General features: G+C 42.9%; 1 protein-coding gene across 1 annotated transcript in view; it reads right to left on the bottom strand.

Moving 5' to 3' along the window:
- Window positions 1-718: 718 nt before the first annotated feature.
- ACSL5 (acyl-CoA synthetase long chain family member 5) overlaps window positions 719-25918 on the bottom strand; it is a 42774-nt gene continuing 17574 nt past the window's right edge. Inside the window, exons 3-22 of the mRNA XM_060125495.1 lie at window positions 23323-23428; window positions 17922-17986; window positions 17700-17801; window positions 15993-16092; window positions 14437-14615; window positions 13640-13672; window positions 13500-13551; window positions 12613-12686; window positions 12214-12291; window positions 10982-11116; window positions 9742-9876; window positions 9123-9218; window positions 6317-6389; window positions 5952-6040; window positions 5551-5667; window positions 3909-4052; window positions 3187-3288; window positions 2569-2640; window positions 2038-2184; window positions 719-1308 (exon numbers count right to left, since the gene is read on the bottom strand). Coding sequence (XP_059981478.1) covers window positions 2044-2184; window positions 2569-2640; window positions 3187-3288; window positions 3909-4052; window positions 5551-5667; window positions 5952-6040; window positions 6317-6389; window positions 9123-9218; window positions 9742-9876; window positions 10982-11116; window positions 12214-12291; window positions 12613-12686; window positions 13500-13551; window positions 13640-13672; window positions 14437-14615; window positions 15993-16092; window positions 17700-17801; window positions 17922-17986; window positions 23323-23428 — 1893 coding nt within the window. The 3' untranslated portion in view covers window positions 719-1308; window positions 2038-2043. The remainder of the gene's footprint in view (window positions 1309-2037; window positions 2185-2568; window positions 2641-3186; window positions 3289-3908; window positions 4053-5550; window positions 5668-5951; window positions 6041-6316; window positions 6390-9122; window positions 9219-9741; window positions 9877-10981; window positions 11117-12213; window positions 12292-12612; window positions 12687-13499; window positions 13552-13639; window positions 13673-14436; window positions 14616-15992; window positions 16093-17699; window positions 17802-17921; window positions 17987-23322; window positions 23429-25918) is intronic.

Raw genomic sequence — 25918 nt, 5'->3', positions numbered from 1 at the left:
ATCTATGTGTCTGTTTTTGTGGCAGTACCATGCTGTTTTGATTACTGTAGCTTTGTAGTATACAAAGCTATTTTTTGGGCTCTTCTAAACACATGAGTAGAATTATAGTAGTCACCTATTCCAGTAGTAATTCTTTCCAAGGCAGGGAACTTGAGCTTTGGGGGTCTGGCTTATAACAGTTAACAATAAGGGAAGGGCACTTGGGGATTCATCAATGAATGAAGCATAACTCTGCCTCATTCCAGTGAGGGGTAGGGAGGTGGACAGACAGTAAAATATATGTCAGATGGAGTCATATATTATGAAGAAAGCAGGTGGGACAGTCTGATGGAGGTGACATCTGAAGTGGATGAGAGGACAGATCACATGTCTCTGGGAGTATCTGCATTTTAGGCAGAACAACAGGCTGGAATGTGGCTGGCATGTTTGAGGACAGGAAGGCAGCCAGTGTGGTGCAGTTGGAATGAGTGAAGGGGGCATGTGAGAGGAGGTCAGGGAGACAGTGGGAGTTAGATAGACATGGAGGGAAGTTAATTCCTGCCTGCCCTTCTGTTTCAAATATCCAAGAATAGATGTTTCCTCAGCTCTTCTGGGCTCAGGGTCTAGAAAGACCATCCAGGAACATTCTCCTTAATTCCGGTGAGAGACCAGAAAGGAACACTGTTCAAGACTACTTGGATGATAAAGGAGAAAGAACATGAATTGTGCTCAGTTGGAGTTAGGGTTCGACTGGTATTTATTTTATTGTTCACAGCTGTGGGATAAGACGGCCTGGTCTTCAACGTAGCTATCAAACCTGGTGGCATTCTAGAATCACCTGGGGACCTTTTAAAAATCCTGATGCCCAGCCTGTACCCCTGACCATGTTAATCAGAATCCCTTAAGTGTCACGCAGGCCTCAATATCTTTTTAAACTCCCAGGTAATTCTAGTGTGTAGCCAAGTGTGAGAGCCACTAGCTTACATGATTGTTAAGGGGTCCTGTCTGAGGCTGGTTCTCGTCACAGTCTGTGGGGAAACACACGCCACAGCTTAAGCTATCTGCAGTGGTTTATTCTGAATGCTGAACATTCCCAAGTGGGAGCAGCACGTGTTGAAGGGGTGTAAGGTACAGCAGGGACTGAGTCGGGAGGAAAGATCAGTCACTTCCTTCCTGGAAGGTAAGCCTGCTGTGCAGGCTTCATGCTTGCCCATAGGTCTTCATTCCCAGTTCAGGAGGTTGTTACTCAGTGCTTGCTTCATTTACTGGAAAAATGCACTTGACGTGAGTTTCAGCTCCTTCCCCCACAGCTTCCAGCTCAGCAGCAAACTGTCGGGAAGAGGTTCAGTTACCAGGTATACTGCAGAAAACACTTGCAGAACATACTTTTTGGACAAAATGTCATAGGCCCAGTTTTAAATTCTCCCAAGTCAGAGAAACTACAGGGTTTAGGAAATGCTGAGTGATCAAACTTTTCCCTTCTGGACACAAACTTCAGTGGACACAGAAGTACAAAGAAGAAATTTGTCTCACAGATATGATTAATTAATATTGTGATAGCTTAAAACTCAACTTAATTTTAGTGGTTTTGTGGAATGGTTAGAAAACATGAATTATAAACAGCTTTTCAGAACTTAAAGTTCTCTTAATTTGAACACTGGAAGGCCTAAACGTTGAGACTGCCAACAATTTAGGTTTACTAGAAAACATGGAAGAATTCCCAAAGGGTCACTTTGGCCCTTGAACTAGTTACATTTATAAAGGTTGAAGATCACAAGGAAGGAACAAAGATACAAATGGACCTTGAAGAAAGGTATCTTGATAGAAGTAGCCCTAAATGTCAGCAACATTTAAGATGGGAAGGACAAGAGTTATTTAGTTCAAGGCTAAGCTTCCACATGGTAAGTTCTCTCACTTAATCTTTTTAAAAAGCCCTGAAACTATGGTTTTATAATTTAGTAAGTAGCTACAACAACAGACAGGAGGAAAGACAAAAAAATGAACATAAGATTAGTTTTTAATCCATATTCCCATATGGCCCCTCGCAGCCATAAGTACCTTAACCTACTCCTGGGTTTTCTCGTACAGACTGTTGATTTGAGTCCGAAAGTATTTGGCAAGCTCTCCCCTCTTTGCTTTCAAGGTTGGTGTCAAGAGCCCGTTTTCAATGGAAAATGGCTCTGGATGAAGATAGATGTGTTTGACCTGGGAGGGAAGATGCACGCATACGTGTTTAATAGTGATGTGGACGGTTCCGCAGAGCCCTGTAAATGCTATGGGAAGAACCTTAAAGAATATTTCCCCTCATAAAAGTGGCGCTGATGAAGTGGGAGGGTAACGAGAAAGGTAACACATGCCCATTCTCACACACTAATAACTTGGGGAAGACATGAGTGGAGAAGGAGGAGGAATAATGAACAGCATGAAGGGGCTGGACAGGTAAATGCAAAGGTTACTGTCATTAATGGACTAATAGTACCTCTAAAGTCAGTTCCTTGGAAACTACTTTAAAATTTTAAACCCCATTATAAATGCGAACTTTAAAACTTTATGACATGAGAGACCAGGTATAACATGAGTAGTACATACCTGTTCAAAGGATTTAAGGCCCCCTTCTGTCCCAGTTTTCTGCAAGTCTTGTAAAATGCTTTCCTTTATAACCTAGGAATATAAAACAGCTCAGAGCATGGCTGTTGGAAAAGAGCCTACAGGAAAGGCTGAGCATGAACCACTTCAGAGTGCCCGCTGAGCGCATCAGGATAAAAGCGGGGTGTGCGGGTGTGTTCCAGCACGCGTGGCACCAGGATGGTGCCCAAAGGAAAGCGACGCGGGGAGACACATTAACTGGCGCCCAAAGGAAAGCGTCGCGGGGAGACAAATTAACTGGCGCTCAAAGGAAAGCGTCGCGGGGAGACAGATCTAACTGGCAGCAGCGGTTTTCTCTGGATGGCATTATTTAATTCCTCATTTTCCAGCTATTTTTTCCACAGTGCACATGCTACTATAAAAAGAATAGGGATTTTGGTGGTTGTTTTTAAACTCCCCATCCTCTCTTCCAGTCTAATAAAAGCAGTCAGTCCACGCCCAGCAAGGGGCTGTTCTTCCAGAGAGGAGGCTCTAGGCAGCTGTGGGTGCCCAAGCTGGGGAGGCCTCCCCTTCCCACGACGGGCCGATGGGTGGGCATAGGCTTTTCTGAGTGAGACTTACTTGGTTTCGGCACAGTTCTTCAAACGAGCCCTTCACCCCAAGTTTGGCTGCAAATGAGGGGAGCACATCTGGGTCAGGAACCACCACTCCCACCAGGAATGACTGGAAAGGAAACAGGCACGTGAACTAGCGCAGCACTGCCCCCCAGTGGGGAAAGAAAGCGTTACCTCAGAATGCATGATCGTACCCAAGCCCTGAAATTCAGTGCTGGCGTCCTACAGTTTTCTCACCATATATTTCAAACCCTCATGGAACTCTGATCCCATTTTCCCACACCACATTTCTACAAAAATGTTCTATTCAAACATGAATAGAAGTGGAGCTCAACATTAAGCTTAAAGCATCTCTGGCCTGTCCATGTCAGTCCTCCCCCACTCCCAAGAAGCTAGTTTAAGTGCAGTATATACAAGACCGTTTGCGCCAGAAGAACCCCCATTGTAGTGGAAACGAAGTGCACCGGGGGCTCTTCTAATGAATGGCTACCCTTTAGTATAACTGTTTTAACAGTTCTACTGACTTGTTTGCAGAGTCTGTCATAGTTTCAAAGAATTTGTTTTTTCATTTATAGTGCCTTATTTGAGGTTTGGAGTGTGGCTTCATTTCTTTAGTTTTATAAGCTCAGATCTTCTCATCCTAAATGTACCTATACAGATTTCCTTTAGCTATGGAAGTTGGCATGGTCTGTGCCTGAAACTGGCTGTTGTTAAGACAATATATATTACCCATAAGCTTTCCCCATGTACAAAAATTTGCAACACCAGGCTACTCCTGATGTAGATATCTTCTATCTTCTCTGGAGCAATGTATTCTCCTTGGGCCAGCTTGAAAATGTTCTTTTTTCGGTCGATGACCTTCAGAGTTCCATTCTACAGGAGACAGAGATAACACACACCATCAGTGTTTCTGAGCCCTACTGAGTGATGTCAGTGAAGAGAGAGGTGAAGTCAGAGGTAATCTTCCTTCTTTAAACTTGACCTCTCCATTGACCTTTGGGCAATCTTTCCTTTCTCTTTCTTGGCTTTGGGGAAAGGGGAGGAAGGCAGCTTTCTTCAAAACCTGTCTATACTGCGTGTGTCTTTGAAGAGTCAGTGGGCAGTCTTGGAAAAAGTCCCTTGGGCCCACTGGCATTGTTTAAATGGTTGCCTCATCCAATGAAGAAATTTTGCAGCTCTGAATTTCCAACAACTTAATTTCCAATTACTCCTTTTCCAGAACTCTCAGGAATAGGGAAGGTGTTATCTTTTATTAAGACTTTTGAATTAGCTCTCCCCCTCCTTGACTCCCTTTCCTGTATCCCTCCTGTTAGATCCGGGAGCAGGCTATACAGCTCTACTGTGCCACTGCTAATCAAGCAAGTCAGTAATTGCACTTGTTAGGACAGAAGCAGGGCTGGGGAGGGCTCTCTGACCAGCCACCAGAGGTCATTTGCAGCTTCATTTCTCTGGGCTAATTGGTCTGAGGCGCTTACGTTTGTAGGGATTTGAATTATAGAATTGAGACAAGTGGCAAATACAGTCCACGTGATCACACCCTGAACAGCGCAGCAGACTGAACCAACCTTGGAACCATTAACAAGGCCGACTCAAGAAATTAGCCATCAATTCAGCCTAACAGACATTATCTGAAAGTGATTAATAAGGCTCAGCCCTTTACAACTCCAGTGGGAGGACACATCTGTTGCCTACATTGTAGGCTTATTAGAACTGAGAACTCTTCGTTATGCAGAAACAGATCTGTTAGCAAAATACCACTAGACCCAAATCTATGAAATACATCATTAGGACCAGGGTTCTTAGAGATCTGTTGTCAAATATTCCTTGAATATCACTTAAATCTTGAGAATATTGAGCAAGAAGGGAGTTTTAAATCTGGTTACATTCCTGCTCCCCCAGCACATAGTAGACAAAAACCTTCCAGAGAGGAAAGCTCTTGGAATATCCTCCACAGGGGTTTAAGGCTCCATGATTACCGTGCCTTAATTTCCTCTCAGGAAAACAGAGGGGGTTGACAGAGACTACTTACTGCCTATTGTTAGCAAGCTATGCTTTTAAAAAGTCTCAGTGTCTTCCACCAAGAGAGGCTGTGAAGGTCACCGAGGGGCAAAAACTAGCCTCTGCATACACCTTGTTTAGAAATCCTGCGTCCTTGTTTTGATATGTCTCCATATATAAGTGGAAAGAAGCTTATCCCTTTGAAACTCATAAAAGGCAAACACTATAGGCCCATGGAGTTACCACAATTTCTTCCTCAATAAAAGTAAAAATCACAACAACAACAACGAAATAGACTACTACACTTCTTCTTTGGAAAAGTCACCTAATTTTCCTCTGTAGGGACTCCCAGAAGTTTTGAAGCAACACCCACCGGGAGCCAGCGGCCAATGTCTCCTGTGTGAAGCCAACCATCCTTGTCCAAGGCTTCCTCTGTCTTCTCAGGGTCCTTCAGGTATCCCTTGAACACATTGGTGCCCTTGATGCAGATCTGCACATAAGATGGTACAAGGTGGTGACAATAGCAAAGGCTGCTGCAAAACACCTACTTTCCTACCACCTTGAATCATTTGATGCTTTCCACTAATGTATGAAGAGCACCAGATTTTAATCCCCATTGTGGGGACTGGAAAGTTAGGCTCAGAGACACTGAATTCCTTGCTAAAATTCTGAATAGAATCAAACAGAAACCTGTTCACAATTGTGTGCTTTTTCTGATGCAAACGTCCCCCACTATGATTGTCTGAAAATGACTGCCCGGCACAGCCTACCCACCTGTCCTTCGTTGTTCACTGCAAAGTAGTTCATATCAGGCACATCTTCCAGCTTCACATGATTGCAAGCGATGGGGACTCCAACGTGGCCTAAAACACACCGTACTGAATCAGCCAGGGTACCGCGAAACGGTGATAATCCCAGCCATATTTCAGAGAGATTTGTGGATTGACTCTAAGGGAACAAAACTGAAAAGTCATCTGGCACCAGTGCTGGAGAGCCAAGATGGGAAGCCGGACCAAAGCTTAGGTTTGGCATCTGCCACATTCATCCACAGCACTGAGGTTATCTAAACGCCTGCGTCCTAGTTCATCTAGAACTCCTCCCAACCACTGAACCTCCTGCCCAGTTGACAAAGAACCTACCTGATTTCCAGTCCCCAGGTGATGTAATTGTACAGCCAGCAGTGCATTCTGTTTGACCGTAAGCTTCATATACCTGTGCAAACCAAAGAAGGGCTTTGAGACTTACTCAAGATAAAGCAGGAGCCGGCCGTGCCCTATGGCAAGACATGAGGAAAGCAAGGTCTCTGAGAGTTGGAGGACACTTAGTGTCCTAATACCTTGAATTTATGCCTGAGCTGCTAAATCTTTACAACTGTGGATTCACTCAAAAACCAAAAGGGTCCAGAAATAGATCAAAGTATGGAAACATACTATACTTTGGGAAATGTGGCATTTCAGGCTGATGGAAAAAAGCAAGTTATTCATTGAGTGATGGGCAACCCAATGGCAATCAGACTTGAACCAAGGCAATGGAGTGCTACTGAAGGAGCTGAAGAAAGTGAGTAGCATTTTTTAAGGGAAATAGCTATGGTTTGGAACAGGGGTTGGCAAACTTTTTGTATATAGAACCAGATAGTGAATATTTTTGACTTTGTGAGCCACTTGGTCTGTATTTCAACGACTTAACTCTGCCAGTGTAGCACCAAAGCAGCAGTAGATGATATGTAAATAAATGGGTATGGATGTGTTCCACTGAAATTTTACTTATAAATACAGGCAACGGGCCAGATTTGGCCTGTGCTGCAGTTTGCCCGCTCCTGGTATAAAGGATAATCTTGACTGGAGAGGGGATGTGGGGACGTAAGTGCATGGGCTGCAGTGGGGCTATGGCCTGTCATAGGCAGAGCTGGTGGAGAAGGAGAGGAAGGCATTTCTGGGAGGGGTGTGGCAATAGGACCTTCTGACCTATTGGTTTTAGGGAAAGGAAGGTATTAAGACCGGCCAGGAGGATGCTAGTTTGAAAGACCAGAGGAACTCTGACCTTGGCATCAATTCAGAACCTTTTTTCTTTTAACATCTTTATTGGAGTATAATTGCTTTCCAATGGTGTGTTAGTTTCTCTGTATAACAAAGTGAATAAGCTATATGTATACATATATCCCCATATCCTCTCCCTCTTGCATCTCCCTCCCACCCTTCCTATCCCACCCCTCTAGGTGGTCACAGAGCACCGAGCTGATCTCCCTGTGCAATGCAGCTGCTTCCCACTAGCTATCTGTTTTACATTTGGTAGTGTATATATGTCCATGCCACTCTCTCACTTCATCCCAGCTTACCCTTCCCCCTCCCCGTGTCCTCAAGTCCCTTCTCTAGGTCTGCGTCTTTCTTCCTGTCCTTCCCCCCTAGGTTCATCAGAACCCTTTTTTTTTTAGATTCCATATACATGTGTTAGCATACAGTATTTGTTTTTCTCTTTTAGGCCGTTGCTTCATTCATGTTGTGCATGTTGGCCGAATGAATGAACTACTTAGCCGTTTGTGGAAAAACAAATATGAGAGTGTATCTGTACTCAAGCCCATTTACTAAATTCCAGGTGGAGCAGAGACTTACTTGGAAAAAAGTAAAACCGTAAGGCTACCAGAAAATCTGGACAAAAACAGATTTATGCAATATTGAGGGTTAGGAGGCCTGTCTAAACAATTATAGAGCCACATAGAAAAGGTGACTGACTACATACACATTTGAAACTTTTATATAGCAATACATAGTACAAAAAGGTGAGACTAGGAAAAATATTTCTAACACAACAAAGCTTGATTTTATGACCATACGAAGAACTCCTAGGAAGCAAGGTGAAAGAGAACCAAATTATCCTTTGCTCATTTTTCTATAAGTAAGTAATCGAGTAATTCATGAAAGAAATACAAGTGCCCGTAAGCAGTAGAAAAGATGTTTAGTGTTAATAAAAGAAACAAAGTTGCAATAAGATTTTTCATGTATCTCGTCGGCTAAGATTTAAGTGACTGAAAAAGCACTAGCAAGAATATGGGGATATCAGGACTTGCGCATTATTTGCATTAATGCATAAAAAAGACAAGACCTTTCTGGAGGGAAGTGTGATAATCTGCATTAACATGTAAAAAACCCATATACTTTGACCCAATAATCCCCGCTCGTAAGTATTTATCCTAAATTGATAACTGCATAAATATACACAAGTATCCTTATCACTTGATTATAATAACAAAAAAAAAGTGGTAAACAACTCTAGTGTCCATCAATAGGAGACTACTGATTTGGGTGCGTTCAATAAACTATTACAAAACCATTAAAATGATGTTTATTTGACAAGGAGCAATGTTAATGGGCACTGTTTAATAAGTATTTTAGAAAACTGATGCTGTTTTTTAAAGGTTATACTCCATTTATAGTTATAAAATATTGGATATATTCCCCGTGTTGTACAATATATCCTTGTAGCTTACCTTATACCTAATAGTTTGTACCTCTTACTCCCCTACCCCTATCTTGCCCCTCCCCCTCTCCCCACTGGTAACCACTAGTTTGTTCTCTATATCTGTGAGTCTGCTTCTTTTTTTGTTATATTGACTAGTTTGTTGTATTTTTTCAGATTCCACGTGTAAGTGATATCACACAGTATTTGTGTTTCTCTGTCTGATTTATTTCACTTAGCATAATGCCCTCCAAGTCCATTCATGTTGCTGCAAATGGCAAAATTTTGTTAGTACTGATGCCATTTGTGTAAAGGCTTCTGTACACAGGTGCATTAAGAAGTGACTGGAAGGGTATTTTCTCTTGATTTTGAGATTTTGGCTGACTTTCTCTGTGGTACTTTTCGTCTGTGTTTTCATTTTTATTTAAATAGTGAGCTTTATTTGTGCAAAAGTGAAATAAGCTATCATCAAAAAAAAGGTGCTTGGCTTACCGGACATCCCATTGCTGCCCGGAGGAACGTCAAGACAGGAGAGGAGATGGGGGCAGCTCCGGTGACCATGAAGCGAACCTTCCCGCCCAGGCTTTCCTGTTTAATAGACACAAAAGACCTGCTGAAGACTATTCCCTTTGCTTCAGTTTCCTGTGTTGCAAAATGGGTAGAACAGCCTACCTACCTGGTGTTGTCATGAGAATTAAACTCATTAATTTACACAGCACTTAGAATAGGGTCCAGCATTGTAGAAAAGAACTTAAAATGTTAGCTATTACTGTCACCACCATCCATAGCTGGGACCAGACCTGCAATTTTTTTTTTTTTGATTTCCTCAGATAATTTGTATTCTTGGGCCCTTCAAATTACCTACAACCTCAACAGACCACCTAAGAGAATGAACGTGCTAGAACAAGAAAAATCCACTTTCTGCTTTTTGACCAAATCCCTTTAGTGACAAAGTTGTCCAAGAGAGATCTCAAAAGGTGAGTGAACACAGAAAGTGCAAAAGCCTCTCCAGTTAAAGAGATGCTTGACCATCAAAGGAAAAGCAAAGTGTGCTGAGTCAGTGGGCAGCCCAGATACTTACCTGGCTCCATCCATAATCTACCCAACGTACCTGGATCTTTGCAAAGACGAGCTTGTCCCAGACACTGTTGCGTCTGATGATACCCTTTTTCACTTCACTGAATTTACAGGTGACAGCCAAGTTCAACAAGAACTTCTTCAAGGGTGTCTTGGCTTCATTTTGTACCTGCAGAGTGACAGCTCCTCTTAGTTGGAAACCTATTGGAGATACTCACCAAGGCCATTCATCAGTGAGCAAGAGATAGTGCCTCCTAGCTTCATAAGGAAGAGGCTCTTACTCATGCACTGGTGTGCTGAATAATGATGAGCCCACACTAAGAAAGAAGTGAACTTAGTACATACACACAGAGCTCCAGCTCCTCCAAATTCCTTGTCCTTAGCAAACAACCTTGACAACTCAGATAGCATGTCCTCAAAAGGTAGTCAGCATCTATCTACACTAAAGTTACCTGGGAGTACTGATTAAACAGCTGATTGGGTACCACTGTTAGGACTTTTGATTCAGTATCATATGTATGTATGTAATGTCATAACATTACAAAGAAAACATCCCACTGGCCATTTTTGAAGATCACTGGGGTACCAGTTCATTATTTTGAAGACTGATAAAGGAAAAAAATCAAATAATTTTCATGCCTTTATGAAAGAATCTCAGCTAATGAAGGCAAGAGACATGCTTGGATTAGAAAAATCACCATTTTGCCAAGCTTAATGAAAAACAGAGCAGTGATCAATGACAGCTAAAACTGTTATGTGGCAGTGGGATTCTGGCCCGACTCCTTAGTAGATCTGACCCTGGACAAGTTATTTAACCTCCAAGGTTCAGTCTCCTCATCTGTAAGTTAGGGATTATAAGTGTTGGCATGATTTCCTGGGCTTTGTAGAAATTAAATGATGGAACGCATATGAAATATTTACTGTGGGGCCCGGCACCTCAGCAAGAAGCACACTAAACCAGTAAGTGTTATGAAACCAGAGTAACAATTTACCAGTAAGTCAGCTGAATTTTGAGGGGCTCCCCAACTCTCTGAATTAATCTCTTTCTCCAGATCACATCCAAGTAATCTCATCCAGAGGAAAGGGAGTTTCATCTGTTATGGTCTTTCATGGCTGCACTTGTATGTGTGGCTATAAGTGGATGCTGGTAGGGGTTGGGGGTAGAAGTGGAGCACGTTTCTTAGTAACATAGAGTTCCTAAGAGCTTTAGTCAGGCCTAAGCCCCAGGCAGCTCCGGCAGCTCAGGGCCAGCCCAACAGAAACAAGGTTAGCACCTTATCATAGACCCTGTTAAGGAGTCGGGGAACCGCGGGAAAGACTGTGGGCTTCAGGGTCTTCATGTCATCAGGCAGCAGCCGAATATCTCCTTGGAAGAATCCAACTCTGGCTCCACAAGAGTACACAACAGCCTAAAAACAAAACCAAAGAGCAGAGCTCAGAGCCAAAGGACCACTTTGGGTGGGGTCTGTATGGGACAGAATTGAGGAGGTCCATGGGCACTTTTCTCTGGACAGGACACCTGACCCCTGAAGTTTCATGTACCCAGAACTCTGAGACCCTACCCCCTAGGCAAGATGGAAACTCACTTCTGCTGAGGTGGCGGGACAGGTAAGACAGATTCTGAGACTGAAGGCCCAGCCCTACTCTGCCCACAGCTCTGGGTGAGGGTCTAAGGCATCATCCTTTGTAAGAGACCATTCATTATGTAGCACTAAGAAAAAACACTGCCACTCAAACTAGAACACGCCTACAATTGTAAGACCATCTCAGTTTCAGAAATGGTAAAATGTGAAAAAATATGCTTATTAGAATTGATATTTTATTAATCAGATATCAACACTTTAGCCCAAGGAACTGAATCTTCCATTTTGGCATTTCATGCATCAACAGATAAGCTGGTTGAAGAGGTATTTAAGCAGGGATCAGAGAGAGGATTTTCCACCCCTAATAACACCTGTGTTTTTGCTTTCGGTTCTCAAATCAGCCTCAGAGTAGCCTAAAAGCTTGGCGTCCACTCACAGAAGGCCAGCTCTCCCCCCAGTTGCTGCACAGTCCTCAACAGCTCCACTCTGGACACCTTACCTGGATCAAAGGCTCCTTCTCCACCCCTCTGTGGGGAACTCCTTTTCTCTAACCCTAGGTCTTTTCAAAAATTCTAACCCAAATAAAAGAAAAAAGAAAAAGCAATGCCTCGTATCCCTGCTCAGAATTGAGGGTAGATAGTGAGTAAGCTCCCGGCTATGAGCTCCCTGGACTTGCAGGCACCCTGTGTGAAGGCAGGAGGAAGCATTTGCTCCGTGGGACACACACAGATTCAACAGAGGAAGGCTCTGCAGCAGGTTAGGGGTGATGCCAAGATTAGGACTCAGCCATGCCAACTCCCTGCCCATGTCCTTCACATTAGAGAAAAGATAGTAAATGTTGCAGAGCTGCCTTTGGAATAAACGTGGGACTAGCAAGTCAGGACCCTCTTTTCACATACCTGCTAGGAATATAGGATCCTTACCTGTACAACCCTCTCAAACATATGAGCCAAGGGGAGGTAGGATATGGTCACGTCCTCAGAACTGGGCTCAAAAGTATGCTATAGATCAAGAAATGGAAAGGAGACAACAGTGGATTAATGCCAACTTTCTCTTCCAAAGAAGATTTAAACACTTCTTCTTTCTAGGACTGCTGCATACAGTTGTACAGGTGTGCACTGTGCCCTAAGGGGTGCCCTAACTGCACTGAGTGCAGAGATCTGCAGTGACCCTAAAAGAGCAAAACTCTAGACAAAGATGCACCAGTATTTGTCCACACTCAGGCCTTCAACCTGTTTCTTCCCCCTCTGCCTCCTCTAACTTTAAAATCTTATGACAGATTCCCATTTTAACGAGGGCCTCCTTTTCAATTGACCACTGACCTCCACACATTTGAGAAAAGCAGCAGCATTTGAAACGATATTTTCATGGGTTAACATGGCTCCTTTGGGGTCACCTGTAGGAAACAGGAGGTGGAAAGATCTGTTAAATGGCTAATAGGTAGCCTTTGGCATTGAAATGAGGAGCTACATTCGATTGGTTCTGTTCCAGGGAGCCGAGAGCTTCTCCTGTCACTGTGTTTTTCTTATGAACAGTGTATGACTCTGCTTATGACTCTGCTTATGAATGATTGATGCCTCCACAGATTCTACTTCTGACAGCAGCCTTAGCCTTGTGCTACCACACAGGGCATAGCCACAGTCACAGACAGCAACACAGTCAAAAAGAAAATCCCAAGTAACCCGCCCACCTCCCCGTGCTGTTTTCATGTTGAAGACTTCAGATCTAACAATATTACCTAGCCATCACTTTATAAACTGGGCACAGTGGAATGGATATAACTTCTAGATCATCATGGATCACGTTAAAATTTACTGAGCTCTAATAGCTAGGTAACTACATACAGGGGAGAAAGAGGACGTGGAGTGATCTGTGTAGAACTACCACTGGGCTATCTTGATTGAGTGAAACCACTCCAGTGATGTCAACTTGAGAGAGTCGGGGCTGGGGGAGAAAGTTGACTTTCTGATGCCACCTTTAAGAGCCCTGGATTCCATAGCATGTAAACACCTCCCACCGTGTTCAGTGAAATTTATTTGCTTATGCATAGGTTTTTCTATGCAGGCATCTGTACTCAGAAATCTTAGATTATAAGCCCCTATGGATAGGGCTTATTGTAGGGTATTTTTATCAGCCCACTAGTGGTCAGTGGCTCAAGCCATGTGTTTGGCTGACCAGGGGCCTCTGGGGCAACTTCCTGGGCACTGACCTGTGGTCCCACTGGTAAAGCAAATGATGCTCAGATCTTCTGGTGCAGGAGGCTGGAGGGGAAAGCACCAGGGCTTAGTCTACCGTGAGCTTTGAAAGTTGAATATGGAAAGACTCAAATTTGGGCAGAAGAAAACTTACCACGGGTTTTTTGAAGTTCTCTTTGCCTAAATTCTGCATGAACAGGAAACCAAGAAAGAAAGACATTAGTTGAGTTGGGAAGACTTAGGACAAATACAGCCCTCCTTTTCCCTTTTGCTTGAGAACACCGCTGTGGGAATACAACCAAAATTCCAACCTGGATCAGGCCCAGAGGCAACATTCAGGTACAATGGAAGCCTTGGGGTAGAGTATAAGTTTCCTCTAGAGTATCAACTCAAGAGGGCCGATCCCAAATGTCCAAACTTCCCATCAGACTCCTATAGTTCAGTCTTCTAGGACCACTGCTAAATCGTTTTGAATAAAATGAACAGTTAACATTTCAAGGCTTACTACACTTTATATTACTGTCCTGACCACTTTATTTTCTCTCATATAACTCTTTACAACTCCTCTGTGAGGTAAGAACTATTTCATCCTCATTTTACAGAGGGGGAAAGGAAGATGTGGAGCAACTGGCCCAAGGTCACCTAACTAATGGGGGTGGAGCTGGAACGTGAACCTAGGAAGCCTGGCTCCAGGATCATATCTTTAACTGCCACCTAGCCTCTGCATTTATAAATCCTCTACTTGGAAGTCTGTGCACACTGACCACAGACCTTCCTCACCCACTGAGCTGTCTTGGGGAAATGATTCCCAACGCTTCACAGCATGAGTGTAATTTACTCTTCTCCTTCCACCCCGGAGAACAACAGCTTGCTCCCTTGTGTAGAAGTCCTGCAAGCTGCCCACAGCATCAGCCCAGCCTTCCAGCTGTGAGCTGACTTTCAGACCCATACCTCAGCATCAAGCAGTGATAAGATCTCAACTCCGCATTTCTCCCCTCTCTTCTTCAGGTCGTCCTCAAAGGGATCCATGAGGATGATCAATTTCAGGCCCGGGGTGAGGCCTTTTTCCACATTCTTAATCAGGGCCAATGCCTTTTGGGGCGTGTCACAGATCACCGTGGCGATCTCAGCTGAAAGCAGAAATAGGGCCGGGGGTTACCCTCCTGCTTTGCTGTGTACCCGATTGTCTTGCAAAGAGGAAGAGATTCTTGAAAATTTCAAAGCCACTGGGTCCCCAAAGGAGATTATGTCTGTAAATCAGATTTGTAATGTTTAAAATCTGAAACATTCCACTGATAATAAATAAGCTTAATTGAAACAGAAGCACTTAATTTCCTTGCATGCACTTAACAGTTTATAGTTTCTAGAGGAGCCCCCAAATTCCTTCTGCTTAAGAACACAGACAACGTGTGTGAATCATGTAGATGTGGTCCTGCCGATGTGTTTTACCTGGGGGAGAGGGGAGGAGGGATTAGAAGGTAAAGGAGGAGGCAAGGGGGATTTTAGCAGACAAGCATTTATGATTTTTAATGTTAGCATTTGCTTTGATACTTGTTTACACAAACAGAAACCTTCTGATTATGTCTATAGTTCAAATGGATCTACTCAATCTACTAGTTCTGGGACAGAAAGTAACATCTAGTATATGTCTTATTTGCCCATTGAACTTGAACTTGTTTCTCTAACAGTGGTAATTTGGTCCACAGACTCAGCATGGACATTGGTACATGCCGGTGAGCTATACTGACTTTGATTTATAAGAATAGGAAATTAAACTAGTAGTTTCACAGTGATACAGTCAATTAAAAAGTTATTCACTATCTGTGGCCTTTCATCCAGGGTTGCCAGCAAAACTGCTAAACTATATTGTCATACTAAACTACCTTTGCTAAACATACTAAACATGTCATACTAAACATACTTTGCTAAACTATATTGTCATACTACACTACCTTGAAGCATTTCATTGAAACTTCTATCTGATTATATACCTGCCTCATGGGCTTTTTGTAACTTCCCTCTAAATTATATTATAGGTACTACAGGACAAGAGAGACTTGAGCATTTTTCTGGCCACAGCATTCTAAGTCTGCTAACAAAAACAGATAATGAGGAATTACTCAGCATCAAGAAAGAATCAAGTTAAAATGTAATAGCGACAGGAATAAAGACGCAGATGTAGAGAATGGACTTGAGGACATGGGGAGGGGGAAGGATAAGCTGGGACGAAGTGAGAGAGTAGCACTGACATATATACACTACCAAATGTAAAATAGCTAGCTAGTGGGAAGCAGCTGCATAGCACAGGGAGGTCAGCTCGGTGCTTTGTGACCACCTAGAGGGGTGGGATAGGGAGGGTGGGAGGCAGACACAAGAGGGAGGAGATATGGGGATATATGTATACATATAGCTGATTCACTTTGTTATATAGCAGAAACTAACACACCATTGTAAAGCAATTACACTCCAATAAAGATGTTAAAAAAAATGTAATAGCAAAGTTTTACCCTTGTTGACAATGTATATGACGGCGTCTTCTCCCAAGGTGTCATACAGGGGGACAGCTACCATGGAGTACGTGTAACAAGCAAACTCAGAGATGACCCACTGTATGGAGAGAAGTTCAAATAAGGAATAGCTTATGCTTTGAAAAGGAAATGTGCTAATTCAGTCATTTAGTCAACAAATGCTTATTTGGTGGCTCTGTGTTAAAAAAAAAAAATCACCTTTTTTGTGATGCCCTAGGGACTGCCACTGCTGATGCTATAAAATATAATTAAATAAAGAAGATAAGATAGGTACAGAGACAACTATAAAACAAAGGGAGAGTGTAATAAGTTCTAGCCATAAGTGTTATGGAAAGCATTAGGGAGTCTTGAGTCACTCAGGGGTGGGGTAGGCTATCTGGGACTGCTTTGGGAAAAGTGATGGAAATTGGGCAGGGCTTTGAAGGACAGGTAGGATTTGGTCATGGAGATGGAAGCAGAGAAGGTATTCAAGGAAGAAGGAAGTGAATGAACAAAGATAGGACCGCATGACATCACTAAGTATACATCAGAAAGCATAAAAAGTGACAGGAAATGAATTGGAAAGGTGGGCTGGAATCTGCTAATGGCGAACCTTGAATGTCAGTGTAGGCATTATGAACTGAATTGTGTTCCCCCTAAAATTTATGTTGAAGCCCTAACCCCGTTGCAATTGTTTTTGTAGATAGCTCCTTTAAGGAGGTAACTAAGGTTAAATGAGGTCATAAGGATGGTGCCCTGATCCAATATAACTGTTGTCCTTATAAGAAGAGAAAGAAACACAGGGGATGGCAGAGAAATGGTCATGGGAGGACACAGCAAGAAGGCAGCCATCTATAAGCCAAGAAGAGAGGCCTCAGGAGAAAACAAACCTGCTGACACCTTGATCTTGAACTTCCAAGCTCCAGGACTGTGAGAAAATTAATTTCTGTTGTTTAAGTCACCAGTCTGTGGTATATTGTTATGGAAGCCCTAGTAGATTAAGATACTAGGTTTGGTGTTAAGTTCCTGAACTAGAGTCAAGGATATCTCTTCTTACTGAGGCTGGGTGTAATGAAGATGAAGTATGTAGATGCACCTAAAAGTGCAGCCAGGGCCCTCTTGGATTTTTAGTTAAGCAACTGGCTTAGGTGAGCACATGTCATCCAACTCTTCTGAAACATAAAAAGGCTTTCTCTGAGGATATTGGGTCTAATGACTTAACTTGAACTTGAAGATAAGCTTAATTCCAATCATCTTAATGTCTAAAGTCTGTTTTCAACTCACTGTGGAAAGATGGCTACAGCTGGTCTCAGTAGCAATGGATGCCTTGGTTGCTAGTTCACGTACAATGTGCAAATTCCAATTCTAGTACAAACTCATCCCTTTCCACATCATCCTCAAGCTCTTACTTGCCAGTCCTTCATAGCTTCCTTATTTTCTTCATACAACAGACTGACTTAAAATGACACATAATGGGAGACATGTAAGAGAAGTCCAGTCACCTAGCAAATAGCACTAGACATTCAACCAGGATTAAAGAAGTCCTGCACTGTAACTTTTAAGTGGAACAATATTTAAAGAATCTGAGGTCTTTAAACAGTTTTGATAAGTCATCAGCAAGTGTCAGAGTGCTGGATTTGGGGTCGGGTTTAAAGTCTTTAGACTTAGCCCTGACTCATTTCCTTGAGTTAATTTCAGCATGGTTACCTCTGGCCTATTCTGAGCAAAGATGCCAACAAAGTGTTCTTGTGATTGCTTATATCCTTTCTGCAGGAGACAGGAGCCCAGGTACTCTGCTCGATCAGACACCTACAAGTGAGAGAGGTAAAGAGAGAGAAAAAAAAGCAGTCAAGACCCAAAAGAGATCATATTAGCCCAAGATAACCACATAAGCAAAAGAATTTATCCAAAATCATGGGCCTGACTTACCTGTTTGTAGGACAGCCATCTGTAGGGCTGGTTTCGTTTTCTATATCCCAAGCAAGGCCCATTGTCTAAAAACATAACATTAAATGAAAATCAGCTCCAGTTGCAAATTCTTTGGACCAGAGAAAGTTAAAGGAGGTTAGGAAGAGACAAGACACAAAGGACAAATCCAGTAAAGATGCGAGCTTCTCTTATGTGCCAAGGAAATTCAAACGCAATAAGTACTCAGTTCTCAAAGGCAGAGGGAGCCTTGTAAACTACATTTGAAACACTTGGGAAATGCTACAAAACAAGGGTGGTTCCATGTTGGAATGTGTGACCTCCATGGTAACTAACAGGCATTTGGGGAAAGCCATGAGTATGGACTAGCCCACATGAGGTGAACAAACAAAAGCTCACAAGTAAACACTAATAGACTATATCGGATAATCTCGGATTGAGCTTCCCTACAATGAAAGAAATATATGTTCATAAAAATTTAGAAAAAAATCAAAATACAAGTCATCAATAATCTCATCACATAAACACCATTGTTAAGGATGATATTTTCTTTCATACCTCCTTTGATAGTTCTACAGGGTTATACTCATTCCACATGTATATTTTGGTATCCTGCTTCCTTCCCCTGTTTGATATAAATATTCCCCTGTTATTATTTCTTCTCTTTAGAGATTTCAATGGCCTTATTATGGCCAAGTTATGAAGGGTTCTACTGTATAGCTGAATTTATCTCATTATGGGCATTGAGATTGTTTCCAAGATTGACACCTCAATCTTGGTAATGGTAATGGTATGATGCATATTTTCCAACTGATCATTTCAAAGTTAGAAAATTTTCTTAGAATAGAGTATTTTAAATGAAATAACTGTGTTGGGAAGGGTGGCAGCGGCTGGGAGTGAGGATGGTTGGTCACACGGCTCAGGTTTTTAATACCTGGCCCCACATTGCTTGGTGAATCAATTTGCTTCAATTGCTTGTGACAATTTGCTTTTCTCCAACCAGCAGTATATCAAGTCATAGACACTAAATAGTCTCTTTTTAATATGTCTTCTGGTTAAATAGGTTTTAAAAGTTATTGCTTTAGGGACTTCCCTGGAGGTGCAGTGGTAAAGAATCTGTCCTGCAATGCAGCGGATGTGGGTTCGATCCCTGGTCAGAGAACTAAGATCCCACATGCTGTGGGGCAACTAAGCCCATGTGCCACAACTAGAGAGCCCACGCGCCCTGGAGCCCATGCACCACAACCAGAGAAGAGAAAACCCTCACAACTAGAGAGACGCCCACGTGCCACAACGAAAAGAGCCCGTGGGCCACAACTAAGACCCGAAGCAGCCAAAAATAAATAAATAAATGAATAAAATAAAAATTTTTTTAGAAAGTTATTGCTTTAGTCTAGGTTTCTTTAACAGCTATTAAAGTGGGGCCTTTTCCCTCATTTGTTAAGTTTTATCTGGTAATATACTTTGCCCGTTTGTATGAGCGTGTCTTCTGAGATACTGAGACTCATAAAGAACTGCAAGAACACATACACATACGAGTACATACAGGAGCACACATGTACACGCACACATGTACACACACACTGGCCATCAAGATTTTTACAACTTACATTTATTGTCCTACATTTGACAATAGAAGAATTACACTTCTGAACATTGAAACTACTCAGCCTTATTTAAAATTACAATAAGTCTGGGAACATCCACTTACTAGAGTAAATAGTCATTGCAGCCACAGAAGCCACGAAAGTCATGATATTTGTTAGGCTAAGGAACAACTCTAACCGGCCGAGAAGACCCCACATCTAAGCCAGAATGAGACTGAGTTTTTTTTTTTTTTATTATTATTATTTTGCGGTACGCAGGCCTCTCACTGTTGTGGCCTCTCCTGTTGCGGAGCACAGGCTCCGGACACGCAGTCTCAGCGGCCATGGCTCACAGGCCCAGCCGCTCTGCGGCATGTGGGATCTTCCTGGACCGGGGCACGAACCCGTGTGCCCTGCATCGGCAGGTGGACTCTCAACCACTGCGCCACCAGGGAAGCCTGAGACTGAGTAATAAATAGAAAAGCAGAAGAGAAGGAAATTTTACATAGAGGATTTAGCCAAATTGCCAAGAGGAATTCAGGTCTAGCCCAAAGGAAGTATTCAAAGAGAAGGTTACTAGGAATTCAGAGGTAAATAAGTGAACTTCCAGACTAAGTGACAGAGGAAAAAGGAAAGAAAGCAGGAAAGAGATAGCCACTCTGATTAAAGAGATATTTAAAAAAAAATGAATGTGGAGACTGTCCACAGGAAACGTTAGTTCTTTTTCTTTCTGCTGAAACAGTTGCATGAACGCTCAAGAAGTCAAGTCTCAGACTAAGACTTTCCCTGAAGCCACAGGCAAGTCCTGCTTTAGAGTTCACAGCCACCGCTCCAGCCTAGAGTGTGTGCCATTGGTGCTCTACCAATGGGATTGTCTGTACTGACATTAATCACCAGTGATAAGCACCATTTATGGTACCTAGCTTACTCTGTGCTAGGCATTTTAACTCATTGGGTCTTCCCAATAACTACTGTTATCCCCATGGTACCAAGAATCATGAAGGGCTAGACAGCTTCAAGCTCACTCAGTAAGTGGCAGAGCTGATGAAGGTGGGAAAAACTATACTGCATCTCCTTATCACTTCCCTGTTGATGAAAATACTAGCAGAGGCCCATGACCAAGGAACAAGTCAAATAACTGGCCCAAAGGGGAACCAACTGGGGTTTCATTCAACTCTGTGCCCTAATCAGCTTCAGTCTGATTAGCCAGAATCCTGACCAGGCAACAGCCTAGCCTTTGATTAACTTAAGCAACTTAGATCTTCTGTTCTAAGACGTGGCCATCTAAAAAGAATCCACCCATTAACAACTTCTCAGCAAAACTGGGTCCCAAAGCTGGATAGAGTTGAAACTCCGGCATGCAGAATCCCTGGAAAGCTTTGTTAAAAACTCATATTCTTAGGTCAAACTATCTGGAATTCTAATTCAGTAAAACACAGTGGAGGGCTTCTCTGGTGGCACAGTGGTTGTGAATCCGCCTGCCAATGCCGGGGACATGGGTCCGATCCCTGGTCCAGGAAGATCTCACATGCCGCGGAGCAACTAAGCCCGTGAGCCACAACTACTGAGCCTGCGTGCCACAACTACTGAAGCCTGCATGCCTAGAGCCCATGCTCCACAACAAGAGAAGCCACCGTAATGAGAAGTCTGTGTACTGCAATGAAGAGTAGCCCCTGCTCGCCCCAACTAGAGAAAGCCCACGCTCAGCAACGAAGACCCAACACAGCCAAAAATAAATGAATAAAATTAAATTTAAAGAAACAACAAGGTGGAGCCAGAGGATCTATATTTTAAACATTATCTGCAGGTGATTCTCAACATGGATCATCTACTGGGTAGGGCTTAAAGATAGAGGTTAGGGCTGATGTATTCAATCCCAGTTGTAAACAGACATGTCATTTTTCTATGGAAATAGCCAGGATGGATTTTTCAAGCCTACTTACATGAGAAGCCATTTTAACTTTATCTGTTTAGTTTAAATTGAGTATTGAAATAAAATTTCTAAATGAAGCAGTGTTATGTGCCACATATTACACGCTCAATGACTTGTTTCTAGTTACAATAACAACACATGCTCAGTGAAGAAAACTTCAAAAAATGGAAAATCCCAAAGGAAAGTCTATTGTATTAGCTATATACTATCTTAAGTTGTCAAATAAATAAAACTAATGGTTGCATTGGTTTGTGTTTGTTATTTGCCTGGAAGTCTAAATCAGTACTAATTTGGAGCCAGAAATAGTAAGTACAGTCCCCTTTAGAGACTTCAGATATAAGTTTTCTTTACAAAAACCTTTCATTGTCTGGAGGTGCAACAACTTTTATAAAACACTTAAGAGCTGACGTAAAATAGAATAATCTAGCCAGATAGACAGATTTAAATTTCAGTATCAGTGTCAACATTTTCTAGCTCTGTCTCCTTTGAAATGTTCCTGAATCTCAGAGTCTCTGTTTCCTTGCTTTAAAAAATGGGGGTGAGGGACTTCCCTGGTGGCTAATTCTAATGGCTAATTACTGAATTCTAATTCAGTAAAACACAGTGGAGGGCTTCTCTGGTGGCACAGTGGTTGTGAATCCACCTGCCAATGCAGGGGACACGGATTCCATCCCTGGTCCAGGAAGATCCCACATGCCACGGAGCAACTACGCCCGTGCGCCACAACTACTTAGTCCGTGCGCCACAACTACTGAGCCCATGTGCCACAACTACTGAAGCCTGCACGCCTACAGCACAGGCTCCTACAGCCTGTGCTCCGCAACAAGAGAAGCCACTACAATGAGAAGCCCGTGCACCACAACAAAGAGTAGCCCCCACTCGCCGCAACTAGAGAAAGCCCGCGCGCAGCAGCAAAGACCCAACGCAGCCAAAAGAAACCAAACAAACAACAATGTCGCAACTAAGATGAGACGCAGCCAAAACAAACAAACAAATAAATATTTAAAAAATAAAAATAAATAAAAATGGGGTGATAGCAACTAACCCCTGTAGGGGAAGATAAAGTAGATGATATCCGTGCAATACGATAGGCTGGTTAGCACTCGACTATTAAATATTGTCATAGTCATAATTAAAAGGCAGAAGGGAAGGGATGAGAAGAAGTCACAGAGGTAAACCTCCGCCTGGACTGAATATCACCCAAAAGAAAAAAGTTATAGGGAGAGTTATAAGCCAGTTGATTTTGAAAGGAAACCAGTGTACCTAGCATCATGTTCAATGATACAAGACAGAATTACTGAGCCTTGATATTTTCCAAATGACCCTACCAAAGGTCACGTGGTGATGTTTCTAAGAAAGTCCAAAAGATAATTACCTTCTGTGATACTATGGGCAGCAGCATGGGCCAGCAGTATGGCACTGGGGGCAAGGGCGAGGTAAGAAGTCAGGAGGTCTGCATACTAATAATTCTGGCTCAGATTCTATAATGCAGGGAATTGCATTTATGAAAAGCATGTTCCTAAACAAATATAATGTACTAGTGAATTAATCAAAATACTTTCCTACTGTTAACTCTTTAACAACAACTTGGCCAGGAAGTTCTCCTTGTGTTAAGTGAGAAATAGGTTCAGAGAGGCAAAGTGGTTTATGTAAAGTCGCACAGCTGGAAATAGAAGAACTGGGTTTCAAACCCAAGTCTGTCCTACTACACAGTTTACAGCACCCATCCTGATTCTGTGCTCACGTCCCCTCCACGCTGTATTTGTGATTCTTCTTGGACCACCACATTTAAACAGCTAGAGTTTTAGAAGTGAGACTGGGAAGGAGAGGTATGGAACAGGACCCCACCTTGGTCTTACAGGCAAGGTGAGACATCCAGGCTTACCAGACACAGCAACTCCTCTTTGGAAAACTTCATACATCGTCTTGGCATCTGAGAAGTAGTAACGTATTAGGTCATTGTCCTGGCAAGGACCTCTCCGTGCTCCTCCCTAAGACAAAAGACCAAGTTTAGGTTAAGACTGAGTCTTTCCCCACCCTTTCCAAACCCTTATGGATTGAACTGAAAAGAACATAAACACTGACTGTTGAGGTCACAGCGATGACCCTTTTAGTACTCAGTCAATCAATTTTTTAAATCTCAAAATTGTGGTGTCTTCATATCAGAGAAATCCAGAGGTTGTCACAGTTATGTTTTTGGCAATCTCCCCCCACCTCCCTAGGCATACACGCACGTGCACGCACACACACACACACACACACACACACACACAAAAGAGATAATATTATAGTTATATCGTTTTAAAAAAATCATGTGAAGTTTAAACATCTATCAAATGCATACTGTGTTCCAGTCACTGGGCAACTACTGTAGATGCAAAGTGAGTTAAGACAAAATTACTGCCCATGAGCACCCCATAAATGAGAGTTTTTGGAGCTGGGATAGGGTGAGAAGGGAAAAACATGCAAATATAATATTGTGATGTACATGCTATAATAATTGTTTTGGGAAATGAATGAAGTGAACAATTCTGTATCAAGTAGAAAGGCTACAGAGAAGAAATAATATTTCAATAGAGACTTTGAAGATAAGTAAGCATTTACCAAAATGATGTGGTTTCGTAGAGCAGAGGGAAAGGAGGATAATTCAAAGTGAAGGAATAGCCTGAACAAAGGCACAGAGGAAGCAACAAGGATTTACTGTATAGCACAGGGAGTTATACAGTGTCTTATAATAACCTATAATGGAACATCATCTGCAAAAAAAACCCAAAAAACAAAAAACACTATGCGTGGCTTCCCTGGTGGCGCAGTGGTTGAGAGTCCACCTGCCGATGCAGGGGACGCGGGTTCGTGCCCTGGTCCGAGAGGACCCCACGTGCCACGGAGCGGCTGGGCCCATGAGCCATGGCCGCTGAGCCTGCGCATCTGGAGCCTGTGCTCCGCAACGGGAGAGGCCACAACAGTGAGAGGCCCGTGTACCGCAAAACAAACAAACAAACAAAAAACACTATGCTGTACACCTGAAACTAACACAGTATTATAAATCAACTATACTTCAACTAAAATTAAAAAAAGAAGGTACAGAGGCAAGAAAGCACGCTGAAGATTCTGGTGGCCAGCTCGAGAACAGGGTATTTGAGAAAGAGGGAGTAGCTAGGGATTTGTCCAGAAATGTCAGCGGAACTACAGGGTCAGGCCCTGATTTAGATCCTGGAGCTGCAGTAAGAGCTATAGGCATGGTTCAACCTTCATGAAAGTTAGTTTAGAGAAGCATAGGCATCAATTAAATAAGCATTCAAAGCTGTACATTACTACCAAGATAAGGGCTCTAAAAGTACAAGGTAATCCATGAGGCTATAACAAGAGATCTGACTTAACCTGGAGCACCAGGAGATTTCCATCAGATGTCACATTAAGTCAAGACATCAGAAATAAAGTTCTTTTGGGACTTCCCTGGTGATGCAGTGGTTAAGAATCTGCCTGCCAATGCAGGGCCCACGAGTTCGAGCCCTGATCCGGGAAGATCCCACATGCCACGTAGCAACTAAGCCCATGCGCCACAACTACTGACCCTGTGCCCTAGAGCCCGCATGCCACAGCTACTGAGCCCACGCACCTAGAGCCTGTGCTCCGCAACGAGATGCCACTGCAATGAGAAGCCCGTGCACCACAACAAAGAGTAGCCCCCGCTTGCTGCAACTAGAGAAAGCCTGCGCACACCAACGAAGACCCAACACAGCCCAAAAAAACCATTAAAAAAAATAAATTAAAAAAAAAAAGAAATGAAGTTCTTTTTCTAGAAAAGAAAGATGGGGTCTTGTTGTCTACTTACATAGATGGACTGAGGAAGAAGGAAGAACGAAAGATGATTCAACTCAACTTTAGGCAATTGGGTAAGAAGAGATGCATTTAACTGAGATAGAGCAGGAAGGGAAGCGAGAAAGGGTGCATGCGTGTGTGTGCGTGTGCGTGTGCATGTGCGTGTGCGTGTGCGTGTGTGTGTGTAAAGGAGAAGATATGCAGTACAAAGATGTGTGGAGCCTGAGGTACCTGAGTGTCACTGAGATGGACTGGAACTCACAGGCGAGGTCAGAAGTAGAAAGTCAGATTTGGGCGTCATAGACTTTTAGGTACATATTCATGTCATAGAAGAGGAGGGGTTTTCTCAAAAGAAGTGAGGATTGAAAGCAGGGACTGGCAGACTATAATCTGGGGCCAAACATAGCTTGTCACTGTTAAAATAAAATTTTATTGGAGCACAGTCATGCGCATTCATTTACATATTTTCTGTGCTTTCACGCTATAACGGCAGAGTGGAGTCGTTGCGACACAACCCACGTGATCTGCAAAGCCTAAACTCTTCACTGTCTGGCCTTCACAGAACATGTTTGCCAACCCCTGCTTTAGAGGAATCAAGAGATGGTGAGACCGACACGGTAAGATGAGGAGAGGAAAGAACTTAAGTGACAAAGAAAGAA

This window comes from Lagenorhynchus albirostris, chromosome 16 (genome assembly GCF_949774975.1).
Source record: "Lagenorhynchus albirostris chromosome 16, mLagAlb1.1, whole genome shotgun sequence".
Taxonomy (NCBI): Eukaryota; Metazoa; Chordata; class Mammalia; order Artiodactyla; family Delphinidae; genus Lagenorhynchus; species Lagenorhynchus albirostris.
This window is presented reverse-complemented; position numbering and strand designations above follow the sequence as displayed.